Source organism: Anopheles funestus, chromosome 3RL, assembly GCF_943734845.2.
Source record: "Anopheles funestus chromosome 3RL, idAnoFuneDA-416_04, whole genome shotgun sequence".
Taxonomy (NCBI): domain Eukaryota; kingdom Metazoa; phylum Arthropoda; class Insecta; order Diptera; family Culicidae; genus Anopheles; species Anopheles funestus.
In genome coordinates, this window is record NC_064599.1 from 6,124,728 (window position 1) to 6,151,199 (window position 26,472).

Sequence of the window (26,472 nt, forward strand, 5' to 3'; positions counted from 1 at the left end):
GAGCAAGGACGAAAAGGCTGATGAGTGGTGCAAGATTCCACATAGAAATTATTCGCTCTCTTACCGATACACTATGCCGAGATTCGATTGGTCTCGTACGGCAGCTTTGCACAGCTCCAACCGTGCCGAATGTGGTGGAACGTAGCGATCCTGTGATGATCCGCACAGTAAGACGTTTTTGAAGTGATGCAGAGTGCTGCGCTGACTCAGCCGGTACAGGAAACTTTGGCGTGGATCGGCTGCATCGCGCAAACACAGCTGCAACAGCGAACCAGACTTTTTCCACTTTTGCATAAACCACATACCTGAAAGAAGAATATCAAACGAAATATAATTCTATCTAGACATCTCAGCACTGGATTGTATCATGTGTGAAGCGCCTGCATGTATGCAATGTAGTTTTTAAATCAGAAATTGCCGCGCAATCGCTAGACGTCAGACGTTAGACTCGGGACGGCGTTTAGACTAGAACACAAAACTATGAAGAATGATTGCACACTGTCAAGCATTGATCATGAGGCTTCTAGTTCACACAAAAAATGTTCATAGTAACGATCAGCTTACCCATATTGACAAGCCCACTGGAGTTGTACAGCGTTCCCAGATGTGGTCCAGAGAGCGAAAGGAACGTATGCAACCGGGACAGTAGCGGTCGCATCTGTGGTCTCGCTAACGCTGACCGAACAATGATCGTTCCAAGCGAATGCGCTACGAATGAGATGCGGCTCGGATTGAGCTGATATGTTTCGATGTGGTATAAAACTTCCGCGACCAACCGATCGGTCATGGTGTCAAAGTCGGAGAACGTATCGCCCTGGTTCCGTTCCGACATTAGAAACTCCAGGTGCGTACCGGGCAGTCCGAGTTCCAGGTAAGTGCGCACTAGTCGCAGATCGGCCGAATTACCGTCCAGCCCATGTACGCATATTACCAGATGCAAACCGGCCGGTGAGAACGCTCTGAACTCGTCCGCGATGTGAAAGTACGGCATCTCGGAGGCCATCTTCTGGAAGTCGGAATAGATCGAGCCGGAATAGTTGATCTGTTTGCGGAACTCCTCACGACACTTTTCGAACTCCAGCAGCTGCATCGGAGGATCCACTCGCTTGCGATCAGGGCTCTCGTCGAACTCTTCTTCCGTTTCGTTCACTTTCCTCCGTACCGATCCCGTCCCGATCGGTTCTGCAGTGTTGGAGGGCTGTGGTGGTGTTTCTCGAACCGATGCCTTCCGTTCGACAGAGGGCGCTACCGTTGACGGAGCGTACTGTGCCTTACCGTTGTGAACCATTGATGGTTGATGCTGCATCTGTGTTGCCACTGCAACGGTGCAAAGATTCGTCGCATTCGCGTTGTTCAGTGTTTCCGCACATTTCGCTATAGCTGCCAGCTCGTTGGAGCTTTGCGATTTCATGACGGGCCGAGGAGTTTTCACCACCTCGTAGATGTGGTAGAGCGGGTTATCAATCGCCTGTATCTCACACTTTGGTTTGGGGGTGGGTTGTGCCGTACCAGGACCCATGTAGATTTGGCTGCTCAAGGGTTTGCTGTAGTGATGCTGTTGCATCAATGCCTGCGGAGTGGCATAATGTTGCTGTTGCTGTTGGTGATGTGGTTGAGGCTGTGGTGCGGTAATAATTTGCGGTTGAAATATTACCGACAGTGGAGTCATCGGAACCGGCGGATGGCTCTTAGGAAGTGTGGCATAGTACTGAACTTGATGTCGCTGTAGCTGTTGCTGCTGCGGTGGCTGTTGTTGTGCCGGTATATGCTGTTGCTGCTGCAGCTGCTGTTGTGGTTGCTGTGGCTGATCTTCTTTCGGTGGCTTCTGACGTTCCGTCGGTGGAGGAATGTCTGCAGGAGCCAGTACAGTCGCTTTTTGTTTATCTCCTCCGTCTTTGTTACTTCTGTTCGAAACATCGTCCACAAACGAAGGAGGATCTCGGAACTCGTCCGGTGGTGGCGGTGCGTCTCGAAATTGCTGCGGCGGAAGTAGACGCAGGTCATCAAACACGTAGTCCGAGATGTGCGCCAGGTCAAAATCTGACTTGGATTTTTCCTTCTTGTTCGTGCGTTTCGGAGGCTTTATGTCGGCTGTGCTTATCCCTTCCCGAGCTGTCGACTCGGTTGTTGCCGCTGCTTCGGGAGCTCGTTTTCCACTAACCATACCGTACGGGCCACTCGTGGCATTGGCTAGTGCACGAGCCCGCGAATCGTTCCATTCCTTTTCGAGGTTATTCCAGTTTTCCGTCTGAACCGAAGCACCACGAAGCATTTCGCTCGGACCGCAACCCGATTTCGACTTCATCGAGCTTTGGTTGCTACGAGCAAAGAACTCCGTCGTTGAGGACGGTGTACTGTTCTTTCGATTGGCAACCAACCGGGGCTGTTCATTGAGCAGCTTCAGCAGGCGCTTTCGAAGCTGCTCACCATTCACCACGCGCTGATCGTTCCGCAAAGTGTCCGGACTGGATGGGCCGGTACTACGGCGACTCGAAACCCAACCGGACTGTTCGCTGAGCGATGACGTCGATTCACTGCTTGAATGGCGTCTTCTTAGCAGAAAGGTGGCACCTCCTATAGGAGCGGGCGGTGAATCACTAGCAAATGCGGCCGGAGGAGGTGCGAGGTTTGGTAGACTTTCACTGAATCCCCCCGTACCGGTTGCAACTGCAGAAACCGACGTCACACCGCCACCACCACCCGCCGGTTTTAGCTCAAGATTTTCCAACTGAAAGGGAACGCTTGCCGACGATAGTAGACGACGTTGCTTATTGCGTGTCCGCGGAGTTATCTCGGGAGTGGTAGCCGAACTGCTGGAATCTCTTCCAACATTCGTTGCCGCACTTCCGTTGCCTGACGTACCGATTTTATGCGTACTTCCGTTCGAGGTACTTCGTCTCTGTTGGCCATGTACCAGCTGCTTAAAGTCTGACACACGAATACGAGAAAACTCCACCGATCGGTGCGGCAGCGTGGCACTGTTCACTCCACCAATCGACATCGATGCGGCACTGTTTTGAGACGTTTGACGCAACTGTTGGGAGGAGTTGCTGCGTGGAATAGTGTTCGAAGCCGATTTAGTCGGTAACGAGGTGGAGCTGGACTGTTGCTGCTTTTTACTGCGTACCGGTGGGAAGGAACTTCGGGGCGCACCCAAACCGGCCCCTTTAGGAAGGGAGTTGTAGTAAGATCCTGCTGCAGTAGAGTTTATTGGCCCTCCCGGATGGGACTGATCGCGATGGCCGTGATGTTGGGAGCTGCGTGTACCTTGCGTATGCTTCAACTCGTGCCGATAGTCACCGGTAGTTGATTTGGCGTATCCGTTCAAAAGGGCAGACATACCGAGGGCGTCTTGTTGCAGATCGTATGTAGGATTGTGAGTGGCCGTCCCACCGGCATGAATCATCTTACGCGGATCGCCCGGATTTTTGTACTTCTCCCGAAACTCGTTGATGTTCTTCAGTAGATCCTCTGCCTGGACAGGGTTCTTCGGTTTAGATTTGGGTAATGTCTGCAACAGAGCAATGCCTCCAGGCATCTGCTGCAGCTGCTGCGTTTGCTGTCCTGGGTGTTGGTAAATCATCGGCTGTCTTTGCTGTGGCTGGTGGTGAAGAGATCCTATTTGTTGCTGCTGCTGCTGCTGCTGTTGATGATGTGACTGTGACTGTGCTCCATACCCATTGTAGTTGGCCACGGTAGCGGCACCATGAAGATGCTGTCTTGGCAGCGAAGCAGAGTTAGCATTCGGTTGTATCTCAAGCTGATCGAGCGATTTGCTGTGTCGTGTGGGCAGTGTACCACCAGAGAGACCACTCGTCGGTCCACTGGTATAAATGCCTTTGAACTGCTGATCCCAGGGACACACGTCAGTCATTGGGACAGGATCGAGCAGCGTCGAAACAGAATGTCGCGAAAGTGCCTTAGGACAAAGCCCATTTTGTGAGGCTGCTGCTGCCGGTGTTATGGTGAGACTCGCCTGCAGTATATCTCCACCGAGCGCATACCGTGGTGTCATGATGCCCATGTAACTGCCACAGATCTTCGGTACCGGCTCGACGTAGCATGTCGCAATTCCGCACGAACACTCCTTGCTGGTGTTGCTCACGATCGGCGCAATCTTGTTCGGATGGTGGTGCTGTTTCGGAGGTTTCACAAGCGTGGACTGTCCCGTGTTGCCGACAGCTCCAATGCCTCCGGTACCGTTCAGATGAGGCTCACTGCCTGAGCGCCGCTTGCCGTACTCGTTCGCATCGGTGTACCGATCCTCGAAGATGAGCGGCAACGAGTTGGCATCTCCGTCTAGCGGTGTGCAGTGGACCGGTAGTGGTGGTAACGATGACAGATAGCGCGATCGTCTGGCCATCTCGCAGATCGATACGTAGTTTTGGTAGTTTGAATCGTAACAACCGCTGGCAAGATGTCTAGGGTTATCGATCACAAAGAATCCTTCCGCAAAGCGCCGCACTCGTAGTGTGTGATGTTTCTTAGCCAACAGCCCATGTACGGCGGGTTGTGTAGCAGCTGACAGCACTCTTCGCCAGTAAAGGATGCATTCTGCACAAAGCTGCGCAATGTCCGAGTTTGCCCGCGCTGCTAGATCGTCCTCAGTGTCCAAAAGCTGCAATTAACCGAAAACCAAAAACAAAGATCCTTAAGAATTTGCCTTCTAATCAATCTGTTTTACTGCGTACCTTTGCCAAATCGGACAGCTTCCTCAGTCTTTGCTCGGTGTCGAGATTGGACAGCGGCGTGGAACCGGTCAGAGCTGTCCACTGGTGGGGAAGCACGGTGCAGAACTCCTGCAACGATAGCCGGAGCGATTCCAAGGCCCCCAGCAGCAAGGCACAGATTTCTTTGTGGACGTTCCGGGCGTGCAGCAATCGGCCGGCAGAACCTCCGCCACATTTGGCACCGCTACCGACCTGTGGCCCGAAGAAGATCGCCTCGAGCGGGCCGGGTGAATTGCCACCGCGACAGTTTAACTTCGAGCTGCTCATCCACGGTTTAGTTGACTTGGGTGCACTGGAAAAGGAAGCAGGCGGAAACGTGACTTGGTGGAATCTTTGCAACAGCGGCGAAACACTCTTCTAGGCACACCGACGGAAGAAGCAAAAAGGGTGGAATAAGCAGAAGAATTCGGTGTGATAGAGTAATTTGCGGAAACGCAAAGTGTTTTTAGTATGGTGAAGATGATAGAAAGAACACGACCGAGAGTGAGATCGAGCAGAAATCGAGTGAGAAAAGGGAAATTAAAGAACGAATTGTTCTTGCAAATTGGCGGTTGTATCTTTAACAATATTATGCCATTTAGTTAGTCCTGTTTAAACTGCCGGTTGTCATTAACTTTGGTGGACAGTTTTTTTATTGTTCCAGGTGAAGCTAGACCACGTCAACAATGATCGATTTTTTCATGTTTAATTTAATTAGATAGTTTTTTTTTATACAGCTACATCTTATTTGTGAAAACAACAGCTTGACCGCAAAAAAACATGTCTAATATGTGTGTTGTCTACCTTTACATCTTTGTGTGTGTTACGTTTATTTTTCAACAGGTGTTTTGAGTGTGAGCGGGGTGATGCGAACACTAAAACTCGTCCTGTCTCCTCGGTGGTTGGATGGAAAAGAGGCCGATCGCTTGACGCAGCGCACGCACATTTCATTAACCGGATGCGTGTCCTGACGTTTTATCATCCAACGCACGTTTACAGGCGTAGGTGCAAGCGTTAGCGCCAACAGTGTGCTTTTCATTATGTCGAAGAAAAAAACCTTTAAATGCTATTAAATAGAATAAATAGAATGTAACATTCAATGGATACAGGTAGAAGTGGATGTGTGAAGTAATACAAGATCAAAATTTATTTAAAAAAAACATTAAAAGGTGCCACACATACACACAGAGGGGAAAAAGGACATAAGGTCAAGAAGGACAACAAACGGAGAACGAAGATAAATTTCCACAGCAAAAAAGGAGAAAACGGAACTGGAGCCGTCCGTGGGTGAATGGACACAGCGAGAAAGAAAGGGGGTATGCAATGCAAACATTTGGGGTACGAACAACAACAAACGGGCAGGGTGACACAACAAGGGAACCTTACCAGCTTTGTACATAGTGGAAAATGCTTTTCCTGTTTTTCGTCAAACACATGGCCCATCGTATTATAGAATTGGAAGATTTTAGATTGAAACACAGCGACATGCACGTTTGTTTTCATATTATCAATTGGCAACATCAGGCGACAGTTTAATCCGAGGTGTTTGTTGTTTGTTTTATTACCGAATGTATCGAGATGTATTGTGATGCGCGATGGATGAAAGAGAGAAGAAAAGAAAGAAATGAAAACAAGGTGAACTAAGCTGTGTAACTAGCGACTATTGGATGGTGGGGGTATTGGAATTATAAACAAGATTCCACATGATCTACAAGGCGCAAATTCTGTTCAAAACACTACACTTACATTGTGAGGAGCATGGTAAAGGTAGTGTTTCAAAGTATTAAACATGATTCAACATTTATGATACACAACAAGGGGATGGATTATAATCATATGAGACAATATTTCATTATTATGCTATATGTTGACAGGTTCAGCCCAATAAACCGATGCCTACGATTAAATCATCATCAACCTTTCGTCGTTGTGTTAATTATCTCCGATCACAGTTAACATTGTTGATTAATTATTCAGTCCCGGTTTTTTTTTGCTACTGATTTTCCTATGCTTCAATCATATCATGCCCTTTTCCATCACGTGTAACAATAAACAATTCATGAATCTGATTTCCTGTAGCGGTAAATAAAAACAGACACACATGACGCTGTTTCCGATCGATGATCGTCGGTCTGTTTCGATGTCACCCTACAGCACAACATTTGCAAACTGTGTATTCGAGCATAATAGTTGGTGGATAAACTGATTTTCAAACACCGAACCGACAAGATCATTTGTCATGTCGTGAGTTCCATTTCGTACCGTACGACAGGACCGTTCTGTTTCTATTTCTGCAGCAGCAAATTGGAACTATACATTTCGGGTGGTCGTTTTCCCGGGGAGGCAATAGAAGAAGCGTGCATCTAATGGACAATAATAAGCGATAGCATCTGGGGAAAAAGGGGACAAGAGCCCAATGCTGAGCGTCCCACAAACGCATTGGCGAACGTAATTTTCCACGCGTACGCACCATCGTGTACGTAGCGACATGAAACGTGCTCGCGTTGCCATACGTTGGTATGCACATTTATCTTGCGCTTCTATGGTAATTCATTTTTGTGCTTCACAGGGTACACGGTAAGGGAATATATAGGTCAAACGGTAAGTTGAAGAAGCCTTTGGGGGGGTGGGAATACATTAGGGGCACGGGGGTGATTTAATCACGACCAAAATTTGCGTCGGAAGAATGGCGCATTTGTTTAAGATTGAGTGCTGCTTCGGTAAGGACTCGAAAACGGGATGAGAGTTGAAGGAAGCGCTAAAGAGGGAATAAATATATTGTCTAGTATCATATTTCTAGTGATTTAATCTGAATTATGAATAAGTAAAAAATGACAATTATTCACCATTTAAATACTAAAGGATATAATTATAATAACAAAACTAAAACAAAAATATATAACATAAAATAACTAAAGCAAGAGGATGATGACAATAAATTCAACCAACTTTATTCCATATAATAAACCTGTTATAACGAAAATAATAAACCCTCCTCTGAAATATAATATAAAAAAACGTATGCCGCACCGAAGTAAGAGAACAGAATGAAACAAATTTTGCAACTTAACGTCCAATCAAGCGCAATATCCCTTTATGTGTATTCGCCGCATTTCTTTCGGCATGAAACAGGATTAAAATAGGAAGAAAGATGGTCCAATAATCCAACCAGCACCATTTGTCTTTGATAGTACGTCTTAAGCACTGCCGCATACATGCACCTATAACGATGTACGTAAATACACTTTCATCTTGTAATAAACTGCTTTAAGCTCACTTTATAGTGCTTTTTGAATGCCCTATAATGCGACGGATAAATTGGACTAAGTACCAAAGTGTTTAATAATCGGTCGAAAGCAGCTTTAACGGTTGTGACGCTCTGTGTTTGCTAATGGAGCCGTTTTTAATTGCCCGGAAAGGTGGGACATAAGCATTGGAGAAAAATACTCAAGAGTACCCGAAAGAGTGTATTGTTTTAATTTTCTTTATACTGTTCCCAATTATTGTTTGACGATTAGAAGACGTTTAGGGGTAATAATGGAGACGCCTGGTGTTTTATGTTGTTATACGTAATGTTCACATTTGTGGTGTTTTTGTAAGCAAACGAAAACGGGCTTAATTAATGATCATTTTGGGATAATAAAATTATCATACAGATCCATTCTGTCGCAAACAACGTATTAACTAAAAGCCCTACATCGATTTTGGGTGATTCTCTTGATTGAAATCATCATCACCAAACACTTCGCTGCGTTACCGCATCTTGATAGTGGCGCGGAATTTATCGTTGATATTCTACGAGCGAACCGGTCGTTTCATTTATAACCCAATTCATAGTACAACCGTAACCGTACGGCGGAAAAAGCACGCGAGGTGTCCATCAAATTGATCCGATGTGACTGATTTCTTAGCTGACCAGCATCCGAAATCCGTCGCGTGTCGGCAGAAGAAAACCGGGTTTTTCCTCGACAAAGCACCGCGTATACGGGACACATCATAAGAAACTGGTTGAACGAGTGATTTATTGCATTTTAATGCTCAAAATAATGCCACCAGCTCGAACAGGCACGAATGGATATGCGGCCGGTTGGGTTTCGGGTATGCTCATGCCTCGTGGCACTGCTGATTTGCGCCTTTTTTCGCACCTAGTACAACCGAATGGTTTGCTTCGATAAAACAAACCCACATAAACCCCCCCCCCCCCCCCCCGGCACGTGCAATCTCGCACACCGATACACAACGCAGCTTAACCGTGGAACGATAGATGGTGCGCGCTGGTTTTATGCTTTCGCGAAGCTTTAAGGAAACACACGGCACGAGAGTGTAATCGTAATAAAAATGCAATAAAGACACGCATCACTGCAACGTTCCAGCGAGCGTGAAGAGGACTTTCGTTTAACGGTGAAAAATAACGCAACCGTACTGGCAGTGGACGGCCCGTGGAAGGGAAACATGCACAAGACACACTGTGTTTATCCTTCGACGATACGATGATATCGAACGCTTCCTCAAAGGGATGCCCTCGTCTGCCATCGGTGATGTCGGTGTAGTTGATGATGGTGATGAGGTTGATAATGTCGTACGGTCTGTCATTATCGCCAGTGCTGTTTGTGTTCATACAGGCGGAAGGATAAAAGCGTAACCCTGTAAAGTTATCATTAGTAGCGTTTCATTTTTGTGCTTTTTTTGTTTTCGCACCATGACTACGAAACGTCTCGTATCGCGAAGGTTTGACATGTTTTCCAAAGGGTAAAATGTTGATAAATATTTTATGAAATATGAAAATTTAATTAAAATGTAATGAACAGTAATCACAACTGCATTTCATTTTCATAAAACACAAACATTCTTAACTGTGTTCGGACTGAAAGAAACTTTCAAAGACTAATCCTACTAAATTGTAAATTTTCTTTGTTCTTTTCATGGTATATTGAACACTAATGGTTTATATTTTATATTTCTTTGATAGACACAAAATGGCTGTATTAAACTTAAAACATTTTCATAATTAATTAGTAGAATTTTAACATTTTGTTTGCGCACAAATTAATCGCAAAATTCTGAGATTTTTTTTTTGTTATCAAATTCCAATTTCTAGCAAAACAATGAATACCTAAATACATCTCGCAGCTATTAACTCTGTCAACATCATTTGCTCGGAACTGAAACAGGAAACGACAACTCACCTGATGCGTAAAATACAAAACCCCTAATGAGCTGTGAGATGTTGTGAGAAGTACTAAATCTCATTACACACTGTTTCAGTTCATTAAGGACGCTTCCAACGAAAGACGGCCGAAGGGGGAGGGGGTAATATTTTCTTCTGCATGTCCGACCCACAACCAAACATAAGGGATTTGTTTTCCATGGCGTAACCTTCCCCGCCTCCCTCCCAAAAAAAAAACTCTTAGGGTACTCTGACAGCGCAGTCAACATATTAACGTTAACGTCAATGTCCAGAGAGTTCGTTGGAGTGGTGGAGAAAAGCGAATACACAACAAGATTCTAATAAACCAATTTCACCTTTCACCTAACTTTTTGCGCAACTTCGTCTCTGTTTTTTGTGGAAAACCCACAAAATGCTTCGGAGCGCCGGAATGCTAAACACAGATTGAGTGTGATTAGATTTGATTAGCACGGAAGGATGAAAATGGATCGGTTTGGTGGAGAGAGAGAAAAAAAAAGAATTGGAAAAAACCCCGTAACCCCGTAGCTTCGTCACAATTCTCCCGAATCAAGGGACTCGTACGTACGTAGCTGGTCTTTGCTGGATGATGGTAAAATTTGCCCCAATTTCCCCATGAAGAGCCACACGTGATTCTGGACCAACACCGGACCTCCCGTACATTGCCGTTCCATCGCTCGTTTGCATGCATGGTTGTTATGGCAAATGACAAGCAAATAAGGGACACGAACGACCGGGAAAGTTGTTTGGCTGGGGGTACGTTCCGGCTCATACGGACGGACTTCCTGACGCCATTAAGTGGTTAACCTATGGGCAAGCAAATTGTGGACTTCAGCCTTCCCCTTTCCTTCCCTGCCGCCGCATATCGAGTCCATCCCATTCCCCCTCATTAGCCACAACATCCACGTGGGACGAGGCAAGTGTAAACGGAGAAAGGTCCGTTTTTTTTACGGCATCGTTATTTTTAGACGCAGTTCCACCGGCGTTGTGCGTTATGTGCGAATTGAGGGAAGCAAAAACAGGACCAAAAGTCCTTCCAAAGACACACACACCCACCCACATATATGCTCATATGATAAGGTAAACAAGCAGTCTGATGATCGTCATCATCAGTTCCAGAGGCCCAACACACAACCCCGTGCACAAGAACAAGCAATCATATTGGTCCAATAATGGGCATGCAGTGCAAATACCGGATAACCGTTCGGTAAACGATTACGAAATGAAAGATCATCATCTAGGACGACGGAGCGTTTTAGCGCTTTGTTGGTTTTTGTTGGCCCCAAAAAATTTGATCCTCTCCCTTCGTTCGTACCGACACCAACTTTTGTGACACGATGATTGATTTCGAGCCCATTCCGATAGCATCCCCCAAAAACGGTTCCCGTAAAGCTAACATCCCTTCCCGGCAGCGAACTAGTTTCCGGTCTGGCTGGGTAAATATTTACCATTCGTCTTTCTCGTTTCATGCGGGCACATATTGTTCCTATAGTGACGTGCTAAATGAAATGATGTGTGGGCGTCTGTTGTGTGGAGAGAGTTCTTTCTCACACACACACACATACCCACACGGCTAGTGGGGCTAGTAGTGGTGAAAGTGTGCAACTATTGGTAGCATCATGCCAGCCAACCATCATGATGCCCGATTGACTCCAGAAAATCAAATGTTTATTTTGCGATAAAATTGCCATTCCTTTATAGCTTTCGGTTGGTCGTAAAAAAGCAGGAATCCTTTTCCATTCTTATAACCAACCTGCACACACACGACCACAAAGGCCACGCACAAAAAAGCTCGCATCTTTATGCCACAGGAAGCAATTAATTTGCAGAAACTGTTGCTAATGGAGGTGTTCGTTTGCAAAGAAATAAAACAGCATGAAAACACAAACGGCCCGTTTCCCGGCGATTTATGACTGATGAAGACAATCGTCATCACAACACACAACGTGCACACAAATGCACACAAATGTGTGACGCTTTTCCGGACGCCAGCGTATTTACTGCGTGTGTGAATAGGGGCAATAAATTTGATGGGTTGTGTACGAATCGAAACAGGGTCATTGCTTTTAATTGGCTGTGTGATGTGTTTCGCGTTTAAAATTTACTGCCCTTCCTTTTCTTTTTTTTTGCTGGATTTATGGTACGATAATTAAGAGACCGTTGGCAATGGTTTTAATACAGATACAGGCATTGGTCTCTGCATCATTCGAAAGCGTTAATCGTTAACGCATTAATAGATCATTTATATCGCTGATTGTTGTAATAATAACCATACTTGATTTACACTTATACTTGATACTTGAAATTTACAAATAGTGAACGCATTATGCAACTTACGGGCCAAATAGGCCGTAGATTCATAAAAAAGGATCGAATAATCTGTCTTCAAAACAGGGAGAAGCTTTATGCATGTAAAAGTTGCATAACTTTAGGGGCTTAGACAAGATATCGACGTATGATTGATTATTTTCAAATACGTAATTAAAGTCAACTCGAATAGATTCAAGTACTAATGTGAGACACAATTAATTGAAATTGCCATCAAAAATATTATCTTACTTAAGTAATAAACCAAATAGACTTTAACTAATAATTGCATACATTCAGGAGTTTCTGTCTTTGTTTCTATCGCTTGAAAAGACTTCAATGCCATTAAATTCCTCATTTTCTTTAGTCTAAGAATTTAAGTTTTTATCTGAAACTATTTGAATGGTATTGGAGATGTTTAAGAATACAAGGAGATATACAAGAGGATGATAAACCAGCAAATGAACAATCATTGACGCGGATAAATGATAAAACTATAAAAATTAAAACAGAACACAGTGAAATGAAAACTAATCAAACTGTTAGCTGAAGCTACATTAATTCAAATTCCATTTGTAAAGCTCTCCCAGCAGTAAAAGCGATTTTAAAATGCTGTGTACATACATTAAGGCGCTAAGCTAGCTGCCGAAGTTGGAGTCTGGCATAGGAAAACTCAAATCCTCTGAAAGGTTATCTGACCTTTCCGAAGTGAAAGTTCAGTCTACAGACAGTTCTATGCTACCGACAACACCCCAACACCCCAAACCTGGATGCTACTCACTTGATGTAAGGCTGATGCAGGGCAACCAGGCTCGCATGGATCCCGACACTGACGGCGGCTAGATGAAAGTAGTCGAATAGTACCGGCAGATGATAGTGAAGCCCCCGGCCAGGATGAAAGTTTAGCTGCAGCGTGCGCGTCGATGCCAGCGTCAGTACGTTGCCGTTCGTCTGCTCACCGAACCACAGCTCGAGGTTGAGCGAGAACTCGGCACGCTCGATCGATTCCTTCAGATGCCGGCTGTCGACTGCGAAAAACGAAGGTACAAAATAAAAGGTTAATGGGTTACGGTGCGATAAAGGTGTACGTCAAACTTTGGAACGAACACTCGCGTAAAAGCTTCGTTCGAGCAACAATGTTCAGCAATAGTGTGTTTTTGGGAAGAAGATGAGCAAAAGATGAGATCATGTACATTGTGGGTAGAATAATATTTTACACGGTGTCAATGCGCCAAACCATCTCGACTTGTACACAGAACTTTTACACAAATATTTGCGCCACAGAACTTTCATCCACTCCGATTCCGCTTGTCTGCACACACACTCACACGAAATAATTCAGGAAACATAGAACCGCAGTGCCGGAAATGAATCCTTTCACCCTAAACCAACCAATCGATTTCCGAGTGGGCGTGTGATTGAATTCGACCGTAACTCGGCAAGCGGCACTACATGTACGTATTGGCCTGGTGGATCCATAAACCTAACCTCAAACAATCGAATTCACATTGAGATTGGTTCGAGTCACGAATGTTCGGTTAAAACCCTTTGTCCAGTTCACCAGCTCCAGTTCTAGTTTTCTGTCGTGGTGCTGAAAAAGGCACTCCACGATCAAATAAGTATCTTCACACCTACCGCCAGAACCTTACAACGGAGGTCGCAACGCAACGTCGAAACACGACCCGATCGGGTGGTTGGTGATTTATTCGTTGACATTTTTACGCTGAATTAGGCAGCATGGCAATTACATTAGCATAAGATGGCTGCAGGCTGTTGTCTCCTGTCCCGACTCGACTAGCTAACATTCACGACCAGTACACGGCCGGTACACACTAAAAAAGGTCCTGTTTGCATAGCACGTGTGTGGGTGTGTTTGTCGTTGTGTGAAATTTTACACCATACATGGCACCATGTGTGGGAAAAGCTCAAAAACTGAGATTTTAAACTGATTTTCACGCTTCCTTCCCGCTTGTTAAGGCGAAAGTGTCTAAAGTCTTCTTCTTTCGAAAGAACTGATCCCGGAAAATGGTTAAACCCATCTTCTTTCACCATGCTGCGGGAGGGTGCTTTTCCTAGACATCATAATTTTTCCGATGATTATCAGAGGAACGGGTCAATTAGGGACATGGATTCACAAGCCAACCGCAACTGGGTGCGTACCGAGCGCCGGAGTAATGTTTTAATATGGCACATTAAACTAATCTGATAAATCGAAGGATAGACCAAGTGCCGGAATACTAATTTGATTATCGTCTGTTGATGGGTAGCAAACGATTATTAGACCGGGTTAACGGTTTATTTTTTTATGACTTATATGATTGTTTTATTCTTAAAATGGCTACTTAAAATATCTACTTATGAGCTTAGACACTTAAATTGTCTACTTAACATATCTGTTGTACTATAAATTTCCAAGATCTCATAGCAATCGTTTAATAGCTCAAACCGTCTTGGCGTGATTCCTAACTAAGATTCCTAACTCCTCACTTGCTTTATCTCAACTTCCACGTATTGCATCCTTTACGGAGCTTTAATATGAAACAAACAGACAACTAGCGCTAGTTTATGTGCCCCTGGCGCTAAGTATGTCGTACAAACAAAGCATTCAAATCACAGCGTACATAATTCTAGCATAGAGTCATGTCTTTTACCAAGAACTAAGAAGGGTCGTCTATTTCGAGAACCCACTAAACGATTAGTACATTTGCCATTACGCGTCTGGTGCGACCAAACCTAAGCGCTTGTTTGCTGTTCAATTGTACCGTTTCGCAACAGCAAGAGGACTCTTGCTAGCGACTGAGGATGTGGTTAGACAGAATTCTTGGAATTCAAGTTGTTTAAGGCTGCTTGTGCAGAACATGGAGACTCTCAGCAAGAACAGAGCTGGTTGTTTAAGATTTACCAGGATACGGAGAGTATCACAATAGAGAATCAAGATTTAAGATTCTTTTGAAATGTTGAAGTTAATGGAAAAGATTCCAGATTAAAATGCTTATGTCCTTTAGAGATTTAAGACTAATAGTCGTAAGTATCACGCTAAAGCCCAACAAGCAAACATTGGAATGGGGTTAAAAACATATCGCTTCGACCATTTTTACTCAATAACGCCGTATTGCTTTCAATCGATCAGCATAAGGATTCACGCGATGCTTGAGCGTGATGCAAGACACCCGGACGCGGCACTCGACCGAGCGAGCAAGCGTAGCAAGGACTAGCAAAAGGACTTCCATCGTCCGACCCGGAGCTGAAGTAGCGATTAAGTACTATTAAAAAGCACTCGTGCACTGCAGTTGGCATCTAATGGCGCTCGAATTCCCCGATCCCGGCCGGGCTGGGTCGGTGTGGCACGCTGGGAGGACGATCGATTCGCCATTTCTTTTCGAGGATCACGGGGTTAGTGGAATAAAGGTTTCGAGTTGCTTCGTGTATTTTTTGTTGCTTGTTTGTCTCGAAACCGAAGGAATGAAAGGATTTTTGTTTTTATGCTTTAACCATCCCACCGTCCAGGGGAATCGTGTGTAGTTAGTGAAGGGACTTATTTGATCCTGGGTTTGGAGGGACCTTTTCCATTCATCAAACTAACCGTGTGAGAGAGAATGTGAGAAATGGAATGAGAGAAGCAGAGAAAGTGAGGGAGAAACCAAGTGGACAATATCACGTTTTATAAGAGTGCTTTTAATTCGAGTAGTTTTCAAAACGCGCAACCAAAACCCCTTTTGCGATTGGAGGCTTCGCTTCACCGGTAAAAAGGTAGGGGAAAACTTGTTTTTAGTGAAAAGTGGCCAGTAATCGTGGTGGCCCCCTTTTGTCATGACACTCTACAGGATGTAATCTGATCCGGGGTTTATTCAAAGTTCACGCGATACATGGAGCTTCCGGTGCGATGGCACGTAATGCCAAGAGATGTCTGGACATTGGAAAAGGGCAACCGTTACGGCACTTAAAGGTCATTTTGTGTAACGATGTTTTCATTTTATATTAGCTTCTTTTTTTGGTTTTTTCTTACTATCCGGACACTTGATAGGAAGTAGTCTAATATATAAGAGAATTTTTATTTTATTTGTCGTTTTATTAAGCTCATTAAATTAAACAACAGAAACACTCCTTTAACTGATGAGTATATTAATATTCTTTTTGATATTTTTCGTATATTTTTCATACTATAGATGCTACAGTACATGTTATGTGTAGATGCATTTTTAAATTGAGGTAAATAATACAATGTTTAAGAAAAACCTTCTTTTAATTCCAGGTTTAATCCGCTGTTACTGAAACCTTCAATAAAATCAACCTTCAGTGGAAGCTATAGTCCCGCCTTGGAGTCGTCCCGTTGGAGCCATTGAAATGGTTTTCCGTCTACCTCACTCCCTCCGTATCCCCCCACCATTAAATGACTAAAAGGGGGGAGAGAAAAAAAACACACACACAGAGAGAAGTACCAGTTTGCGTGTCATCAATTGCTACTTTACAGTTCATTTTCAAACGTTACCACCATTGCAGCGGGAACCTTTTTGTCGGAAGAAACCGTTGCCAAAATCGATCGCGCTTCACCCGGAATCCGTCGCCCGGACTAACACACCCTATGCTGACCATGTGTGCTCGGGCAGGCAGAGCTGTTGCGGTGCAGTCAACGCAGTACACACACTTGCCACGGCAAGGCGTAAGCTTTTATCGATCGATCGCCACAAAAACAACGTCCAAATGGGCGCGGACGAACGGTTGGCCACTTTGGCGGTGTTGCATGGTACGCTGCTACGGTGGGCAATATGTTAGAGCCCGTACACTGTGCGACCCAGTTTTATTTCTTTTTTCTTGATGTCCTGTTTGTCTCTCTCTCTCTCTCGCTCTCGCTGTCTCCGGTCCGTAGTCGTCATCGTCAGTCCCAAAAAAAAACCAACCGACACTATCTTTCGCAATCCAAATCCCGGGTATCAGCGTGCCATCGGAGTACCGTTGGACCCGGCTCTCGAGACACTCCCCAGGGCAGAATACGTTACGGACACTCGTTGGGGGTAGAGATGAACGCAAAATGGGGAAGAAAAAAAACAACAAAGAAGCAAAATACAGAGACAGAGAGGTATCGAATTTCTTATTTGCCTTCTTCAACCCCATTGGCAAATATGTTGCGTTACGTGCAACATCCAATAGTTTGGCCAAAAGCCCAGAAATTATGCACAGACAGAACTCAAGTCAGCCAGGTCGTCCCGTCTCCGTACCTTCTCATCGCTTCTCGTGCCCAGCTCTATTCCGGATGGATGGTGAGTGTGGTATAAGGACGTGCCACCGTACTCGGGTGGTTGTAGCAATTGAAAACAAATGTGCGCATGTTCCGGGCATTCATTCATGCAACCTCACGACATCTCGTGCTCCAACGCTAGTCGTCGTTATTGTGGCAAAAGGGTCTATACACGATAATATCAACCGTTACGGTCGGTGGAACCGCCAGGAAACAACTATGGGTGTGTGTGTGTGTTTGTGTGTGACTTGGCATTTACGAGCGCTGAGTCGGTCGGGACCGGCAGAACGAATGTGAGACTACAATTTACGAGCTAATGGGTTTGCATACCTAACGACCGGTGCTATCCAGCACCACCGAAAAACACCGACCGAAGCGTATCCTGGGAGTGGTCGTTACTCGTCATCACCCGTGCACCCAGTTATCACCGCACACACACGTGAAGCGGCATATTCCTCTTCCGGAATATGGGCCGCCCGGCCCTCCCCCCTGTCCAGACATTACGGTGCAGTTTTCATTTAACGACGCCATTGCGCTTCCGAACACTTTTCTGCTGGTATAATCGCATGCTCGTGGGGCGAAACACTTCACATGTGCCAGTGCCTTGAAGAAATGTCTCATTTTGTGAAACTCTAGCAGAAATTCAAATGGAGTCATAACAGGAATGAATCTCATTTGCGGTATTAATCGAATTGGGGCTATAATCGTTCACTTCAAGTACTTATAAATGTCACAAGGTTGAGTAACTTTCCCCAAAAGGCAGCCATAACAGAGCAGTTGGTGAATTTGTTGGGGAACGTCGATAGTATGTTGAAATAGATAAGTTTGGTTATAGTCACTTATGACATATTGGTTAATTGTTGTTACACCAATTAATATTTGCAATATAACTGACATTTTACAATTGTAAACCGGGCAGTATGGACGTCAAACCGTTGACCAGGAACTTCGAATGGTTGACAAGTCGTATTAGTCCCTATTTGTTTGAACAATGTCCTGTAACTACGTCAAGGTTCTGCTAAGTTATATTACTGCTCAGGTATCCTGAATCGTAGTCTTTCACGTAACAGTACCAGAACCAAATCCTGTTTGAACCATTCTTCCATACCCAGAACACTCACTCCGAGTGGAGAATTATTTCGTTGAGAGAATAAATTCTGCGTATGGTGATGTTAGTATCTTGAAATAAATAATGTATAAGAATGGGTGCATCTTAACCTCCTTCATTCCCAAATGCCTCCCGCCGTGTATAACTGGTTGAATATTAACAAAGAATTAATTACCTAGCAGGTGTGCCCGGAACATGATAACGTCACGCAACGACACCTCCTCGTTGCGATAAAGGATCTGAAAGACACGTGACGCACCGGTGTCATCGATGATGGTCGCACCCGACCGACTGTCGGAGCTGGCTGTAGGTGAGTTACCGCTGCTGCCTCCACCACCACCACCCCCTCCTCCGCTCCCGTTGGTGCATGCCGGTCCCGGAGCATTGCCGATCGGGACCATAGACGAACCGGTCGTGACTGAGTTTGGTGTAGGCATCGAGCTACTGCTCGGCATTGACGACATTGACCCACCACCGATGACACCACTGCTTGCCGTAGACGAGAGGCACGGTCCCACTTCCGGTCGGCCAGTCGAGCTGGTCGATCCGGTCGACGGTGCGTTACCATTGCCCGTTGGACCACCGATGGCGACCAGTCCACAGCCCCCACCGACACTGCCCGTGTTACTGCTCGGCAAAGAACCACTTCCGGTTCCGGCACCGCTGGCAATCCCACTTGTGTTGGAGCCCGCCCCGACACTTCCGTTGGTTGTGCTGTTATTGTTGTTGGTGTTGCTGCTGCTGCAATTGGTGTTGCTGTTGGGATTGTTGTTGGAGTTGCTGTGGTTGGCGCTTCCGCCATTTTGATTTAGCACCGACTGCACCGAGGGTATGCCGGCCGTCGTTGCATCGGGCAGACACGTTTCGACCTGCACCGGAAGCCGTGGGGAGACGCGCAACGAACATCGCACTTGATACAATCTACGGAAGAGAATTCGGAAAGAAAACGCAATGTTAGTTGTGAAGAAAAGCAACGGATACTTTTATCTACAATCAGTTTTATCTGACTCTCTGTAGAGTGTTTGTTTTGTGAGTTTAAATGTTGAAAAACTTTTTGCAGATTTTGTTCAATATTAGCCTTAAGAAGTTGTTGAGTTTAAACTCTTTTAAAATATTTGGTAAAGTCAGCAGTAATCGATAAAACTACAGCACAAGTCTTTAATATATTTCTACGCCAAAAAGATATGCATCACCCGAGTATGGCCACTCACCAAAAACCCGATAAGAACCTTTTATAATGGTCAAATATGCAGTATTTGAAATCGATCCAAGCCGAGCCGAAAAAGATTTGCCGTCCATTTGCACATCCGGGATAATATGGCATAATCCAACAATGCACTACATTGGCTGATATCTTTCCCCACAGTCAACGCACTGGCCCTTGCAAAATCCGGCATTTTGTCCGGTCGCTTGGTTGGTATTGTGGAGGGAGGAAAAGAATGAAGAAGCACCATCGGTCAGTGAGTGACAGTTTGGGTTAGTGCAGCGGATGCAAAGACTTACGATCAAAAAAAAAAAGATAGATCATGCTGTGCACACCAGGGAACATCTCAGTACAATGTCCTGACCGAGCGACAAAATAATGGTTTTATGACCTCGTTTTCATCCCGCTACCAGCATCTCGCTACCGTTCGTCCGGCCACTGTTGTCATGCAGATTGTAGACCATCCGGATTAAAAGGCATCAGAAGTGGTTCAAACTGTCAGGCCCATGCTGTCACTTGGTCGAACTTTTATGGCCAATGTGTATGTGTGTGTTTTCAAATTAAAAAAACGCTTTCGGTAACGTAACGTAGTTCTGCAACTTTCCATTGGGGATTGTGAAGTAGTGACGCACGAAACAACTAGGCATCATGTTTTATATTATAAACCATAACAGAAAATGTTTAAAAAACTTTTTATTAAAAAAAACATTTTATATTAAATGTAAGAACTTGAAGAATACGTTTTCCTTGCTTTGCGATACTATTATCGTTAATAAAATAAAAAAAAAGTTTGGGTAACCGGTAATGTCTGAATCAATAACACGCCCAGTCTGGATTTGGCCTATGTCCCTTCATATGCATCACTGACTATTCCGTTATGGATGAACTCATGTCACAGACAGCCAGTCGTTAGTCCAGATCTAGACCTAGAGAATGAAGTGATATAATAGCCGAGTTGAGTCCAAATTTTAAAATCTCGTTATGTACAATTTTCCCCTTCACGTTCAACTTGTAACCCTTAAATAGCTTCCATAAAACCATTTGCTACCCATTTTCATACCCATCCCTCAGGAGAACGATTTGAAATTAATGATTTCAATATTTTAAACATCGAGACCACCACCTGCGGCAGCGATTTCATTTTCACCAGGGCACAGGGCTCCACCGTTTCACCGGCAAAAAAGCGGAATGACCCTGGAACCTGACCGGCTGGAACGGGTTCACACGTTAAGATGCTTTGCGAACGCTTTTGCAAAACCCCGTTCATTTGCTCTATTTGCTCACTTGCGTCTTTGCTGGGCGTTTTGCAAAAAAACACGAAAAAGAAAAAAAGGGTCCGATCCGGGAATGTCGGTCGCCGGTCGCCCTTTTTTCGGTCCGCTCTCGGGGGAGTAAAAATCATTTCCCTTCGTTTTAAGTCAGCTTCTCGTTTGTTTGTTTTTTTGTTGGTGTTGTTGGTGCCATAATCTAATTAAAGGAACGATTTCGAAACTAATCCCCGGAAATCGTTTTGCCCGCTTCATTGGAATTGTTCAGTCATGATGAGCAGTAGCCAGCGTGCTTTAGACGTTTGTTTTCTGCTTTATGTAATGGGGGTTTCGACTCATTTTACGCTTACGACGACGATTGCATAAATATTTTTGAGTAATTCCATTGTGTCGAGAATTTTATTTGAATACCTCTTTGAGGTTTTAATTTTAAAGGGAATAAATATTTGTACGTTTAAAGACAGCAAGGGATATGATGGAAATTTAAGGACTGAAAAGTGATAGTAAAAATAATGAATTTAAAATAGTAAAAAAAAACATTGTTTAATGTTGCTATTTCTTATGAAAAAGCTAAAAGAAGTATCATTTCCATGAACCTAACAACGAATTAAGTCGACAGATAGAGAAGGAAACCACAACAATAAACCAAGAGAACAATTTTTCTCATCGTCATTGAGTATGCGAACGAGTTGTTTGGATTCGTAGTGTTCCATTCTCAGTCAATCGCTTTACTAGTTCCATTTCAGCATGCAAGAAGTTTATCATGTCTTTTCCCACACAAAATCCGAAAGGAAAATTGTCATCCCAGATGCAGCGTGAAGAATCGCTTGACAGCGCAGAGAAGCGAAAAAAAAAGGAAAATAGTTTTCTATCAGAGGAAAATCCAACTCTTGCCAAAAGTTTCTATAAATTGTGTGTGTGTGTTCCCCATACGTATGTGTGTGTGTGTGTGTGCATTATAAGCAAAAGCTAAAAGCTTAACGATCTCAACTCCACTGGAGCTACTATTTGAGCTTCCCTCAAGAAGGGAGTAGCAACGATATCGTAAAGGGTTTTTGGTGGAACCACGAACACAACTTACGAGCAGGAGGATGGATGGATTTTCGGGCATTTGGAAGCAACTGTTCTAGATGATATTCCAAGTCCTTTGGAATGGTGATGCTATTTTTCTCCATTTTCCTGCAGCGAAAGTTTTCCCTTTCCTACTGCTTCCCACCCTCACCGACCAAAGTCCGCCTGGAAGCACACTCAATTGTCACAAAGTGGGATGGATTTTTCATTCGGTCGATGAGCTGTTTTCCCAAAACGTGGTGGGAATGTGTTGCGGTCGAGTCGATTTTGGTGGTGGTGGCGAAAATTCATTTCCTGCTCGAGCGTGTGGATAATTTTCCGCCCCATTTTTTTTTTGCCGAATGTGCACGGTGCAACTTTCCTAATCGTTATTACATACTTTTGATGTATTCCGTGCAGAATGAAACCAATTGATGGGGTGTTTTGCTTTCCGTGAACGCAATGCAATTTAAAATTCAATCAGAATAAACGGTTTTACAACTTCTTGACGGTACTGTACAGGGAGCACGTTTAGCATGATTTGACGTAAATGATCGGAAAATTATGTCCCTGTAGTTCTGTAGCCGTAAGAAAAGTGTATAAAGTCACAGGTTATAAAGAAAAGCTTTAAATGTTTCAAGACATATTTCACCTTTTCTATAATTCATACCATTTAATAAAGGAAGATATATTCAATTTATCAAGCGCAACAGCGCAACGCTATGTTTTATACAAAATTCCATATCTTTCAGCACCTCTTTACAACCTTTTAAGTCCCTTAATCACAACCACAAGAGCTCCCGAAGCCTGTTGTTGTTGTTGCTGCTGTAGTGGAAAACAAGCGGTGAAAAGATAAATTTACATTTGATTTTCCTTTCTGCGCAAAGGAAAGCACCCTCGACTACCGTTCGCTACAATCATGCTCACACGCCACCCCATAATCGTAAGAAAATCAGACCGCGTGCCCCGTGTTGGAAACCGCGCGTAAGCAGAATGGCCAAGGTAAGCTTCATAATGGTGGTGGTGGTGCGTCTTGTTCTGATTCGCCCCTTTTTTGCAAAAGGCGAGAAATCCGAAAGAAAATGCCATAATATAAATGAGTTTTACTCACGCGCCCAGACACCACCCCATCCCCGGTGAAACGTGGACGGGTGGTTGTGGCCACTTGTTGTTCCGGTGGCCAGCTGTCGGTCGTAAATTTCCCTCTGCCCAGGTACACTATCCCCAAAAAACCTCCATCCAAAAAGCGTCGAAGACGTTAATCCCGGCACAGGTGCCGATTGTCGACTGGAAGCAATCTGTTAGCGGCGCTGGCAATGGCAATAGTATCCCTTTTTCGGTCGTTCGCGATACGACCCTCATTACACATACAGCACGCCTGTGAGCATTTGTCTTTTCCACGTGTTTTTCTTCGTGCGGCTTGTTTGAAATTAATGCGCCTACCGGTGACGGATGCGATTGTGAGACGTAACGCATTGAGTCAGGTCGGCGACATTAATGCGGAAGCTAATGCGTGCACTACTACAGGCAACTGACCTACCACACTATAGCGGGGGAGAGCACATAAGTGTGTAGGATTTTTTTTGGATGGAATGAGTTGCCGTGTGTTGTGCAACGATTGTAATTTTTGGTAATATAAACGATCTGACCTTTCGGTGAATTTTTTCTTGTTCGTTTCGGTTACGATGAAACGAGAGAAAGCACAATAAAATGTATCAAAAGTAGCAGAAGCAGTGATTTATGTCCACCTGACTTATTTGACAGATTTCACTTCAGCTTGTGCAGTTGAGTAGACAAGGCCTTGATGTCTTGTACTCTTGATATATTGAACCCCATTTATAATATGAAATGTGAATTGAGGACAATCGTGCCTTGAAGTACATCAAATAGAAATTAAGAGACACTCGAGGGTTTCTCTTGTGTTGAATTGTAATTGTTATATTTCTCATTGCATTTGCAGTTTTTAAACAAATAATCATTGATGTGACGCATTTAATCCAATGAGACGACACAAACGCCTCCAAGGACTCACCCACCTCAAGAAGACCTTACAAGGATGAAGTACGTAAAAGAACACGATCGGTAAATACAGGAAAGAGTATTGGAATGGGACATGTAAACGATCGCTGTTTCTTTTTTACATTAAGTAAAATTGAAGATAAAAACAAAAATACATTGACTATGGTTTATACAAGCAAATATGAAGATGATACCATATTAAAAACAACGATTCTTACTAGGTCAAAAATGAATGCTTACTTCATTCATTGGAATCGGCATAAAAGCTTTGCTCGTTTGGCACATTTCCTAGTCCTAGCTTTCTATTGCTTCTTCACACAATAGGACGGTTTGTATGCTTTTATTCTAAAGCAACCAATGTCATTCCATTTCCGGTGAAACGGAAATGAGTTAAGAAAGAAGAAAATAAAACAGACACACACAAACACACGTATACATATTAGCAAAACATTGTAGAACCCCAACACGACTTCGGGTCGTGTGTTGCCTCATATCCGGAGATTTCCTCTTATCAGTTGTACAAAATCGTGCACATGTAAGCAAGATGAAAATGAATCGAAAAAAAAGATGGAGGTTGAACACACTTTTTTCATGTACTCACAAACAACGGCGTCTTGACCGTAGTGTGTATGGCAGCAGTAGCAGCAGCAGCAGAAGAAAAAAAAACAGATCTCAAGTACAATGAAAAATGAAAACCTCTCTCTGTGACAACCTTCCCCTTGTCGCACGTTATGTGTAGCGGAGGCGTTGCATTGTTGACATGTTTTTCTTCCAACCCATCCAATAGTTTCCTCGACATTACTCGATGTTGTACGAATTCTTGCACGCCGCACCCGGGGTAAATATTCTCCAAAGGCGTATGGCCTTTCTTGGAAGATGTGTGTCGCCTGCTGCATCTAGGTCGCCGTTCTTGAGGATGTCGTCACCATCCCCGGTCGCCCGGTCAAACAATGGATGATGTTCGTGGGAAGACTTTGTGCTGATCGCGCTTACATATGACCCGGTTGCAATTCTGGCAATTCGTACCATGGCGAACAGGATAGGCGAGGTGTCGGTCTGTGAACGAACGGGCCCGTTTTCATTTTAATCGGACCGAGAGTACCTTCTTTTTCGATCCTCTCGTCCTGACAATATGACTGACTGGTGTTTGTGTGTTGGATGATGAGTTTTTGCACGTTTCAATTATTTACATTTAGCGGAGTGCGCCTGCTAAGCCTCACCACAGCTGATAAGTGTTGAGAGTGATCCTTAGTTTACATCGAGAATACTTGACGACGTTTATTTTGATACTTGTATGTAAAAATGAATATCAACTATTAAAACATTTTCCCAAAGAAAAATTAGAAACGTTCGTTTTGCTTGTTCTACAAACATTTCAATCCCTCGCGAAATCTCTTGAATGAAGCTGAAAAATGAACATCACTAACAAATTCTTTTCCACCGATTCGTTTGTACTTATGTGTCACCGTGTCCGCAGTCACATTGACAAAAGTGTCGCCATTGCATCATTGTGTAGTCTACTGGGCACAGTGGCTCGTGTTTGGTAACGTGCCCACCACCATTCGCATCCAAATCATTCCCACATTCTCCGATTCCGAACGAAACAACCATTACAATGGGTACAAATATGAAACATGAATGAGGTCGAACCTTCCTTTTCACAGCCTCCGGCGTTGTTTCCCTCCCAAAAAAAAAATCCCCTCCCCCGCTCCAGAGCCCATTTTCCATTCGCTCGAACAATTCCCTTTCGAGTTCGCTTTTAAGCCTTTTCGATATCCCCCATCTCGGGCCGATGCTTCATGTGTGCCGTGATTACAAAACCTATCCAATCTCGGTCCCGAGGTTTTGTCGGTTGCTTAAGACTTTGTCGGTTTCTCGTTTTATGTTAACCCAAAAAGTGCAAAAGTTAAATTAGGTGAACGAGGTTTAAGATGTGGGCTGACCTGAAACAAGCATATCGTATCGAATGGTGATGTGGAACACGCAATTCACTTATAGAATCACTGAAAAGTGTCATAACGAGTAAGCGAGATGAAGATAACATTTTTGGGATGGTTCAATTATTACGTAACGCAAAAATTGCCAATTTTTAACCCCTTCTCTCCTTAACGTAACAAAAAGTAACGCTGGAAGCTCCCCTTTAATAACTAAGTAATTGTACGTTAGTGTTGGTAATGTTTTCATTAAAAAAATATCATCCAAAAAGCTGAATACATTCGGAACAAAGAAGGAAGTTGATTCTATAACTGTCAATTTGATAAGAAATTGCATCGAGATTCGACATACGAGGAAATTCGGGATACGCGGGATTTTCTCGTTTTCTAAGGATATCTCTGGAACTACCTGTATGAGAAAAACTTTCGGGTCGGTGAAAATGTTTCCTTTT

General features: G+C 44.2%; 1 protein-coding gene across 1 annotated transcript in view; it reads right to left on the bottom strand.

Moving 5' to 3' along the window:
• LOC125771615 (uncharacterized) overlaps window positions 1-26,472 on the bottom strand; it is a 45,518-nt gene that overhangs the window by 4,421 nt on the left and 14,625 nt on the right. The window contains exons 3-7 of the mRNA XM_049442406.1: window positions 18,721-19,466; window positions 12,983-13,229; window positions 4,692-5,022; window positions 565-4,618; window positions 65-305 (exon numbers count right to left, since the gene is read on the bottom strand). Coding sequence (XP_049298363.1) covers window positions 65-305; window positions 565-4,618; window positions 4,692-5,022; window positions 12,983-13,229; window positions 18,721-19,466 — 5,619 coding nt within the window. The remainder of the gene's footprint in view (window positions 1-64; window positions 306-564; window positions 4,619-4,691; window positions 5,023-12,982; window positions 13,230-18,720; window positions 19,467-26,472) is intronic.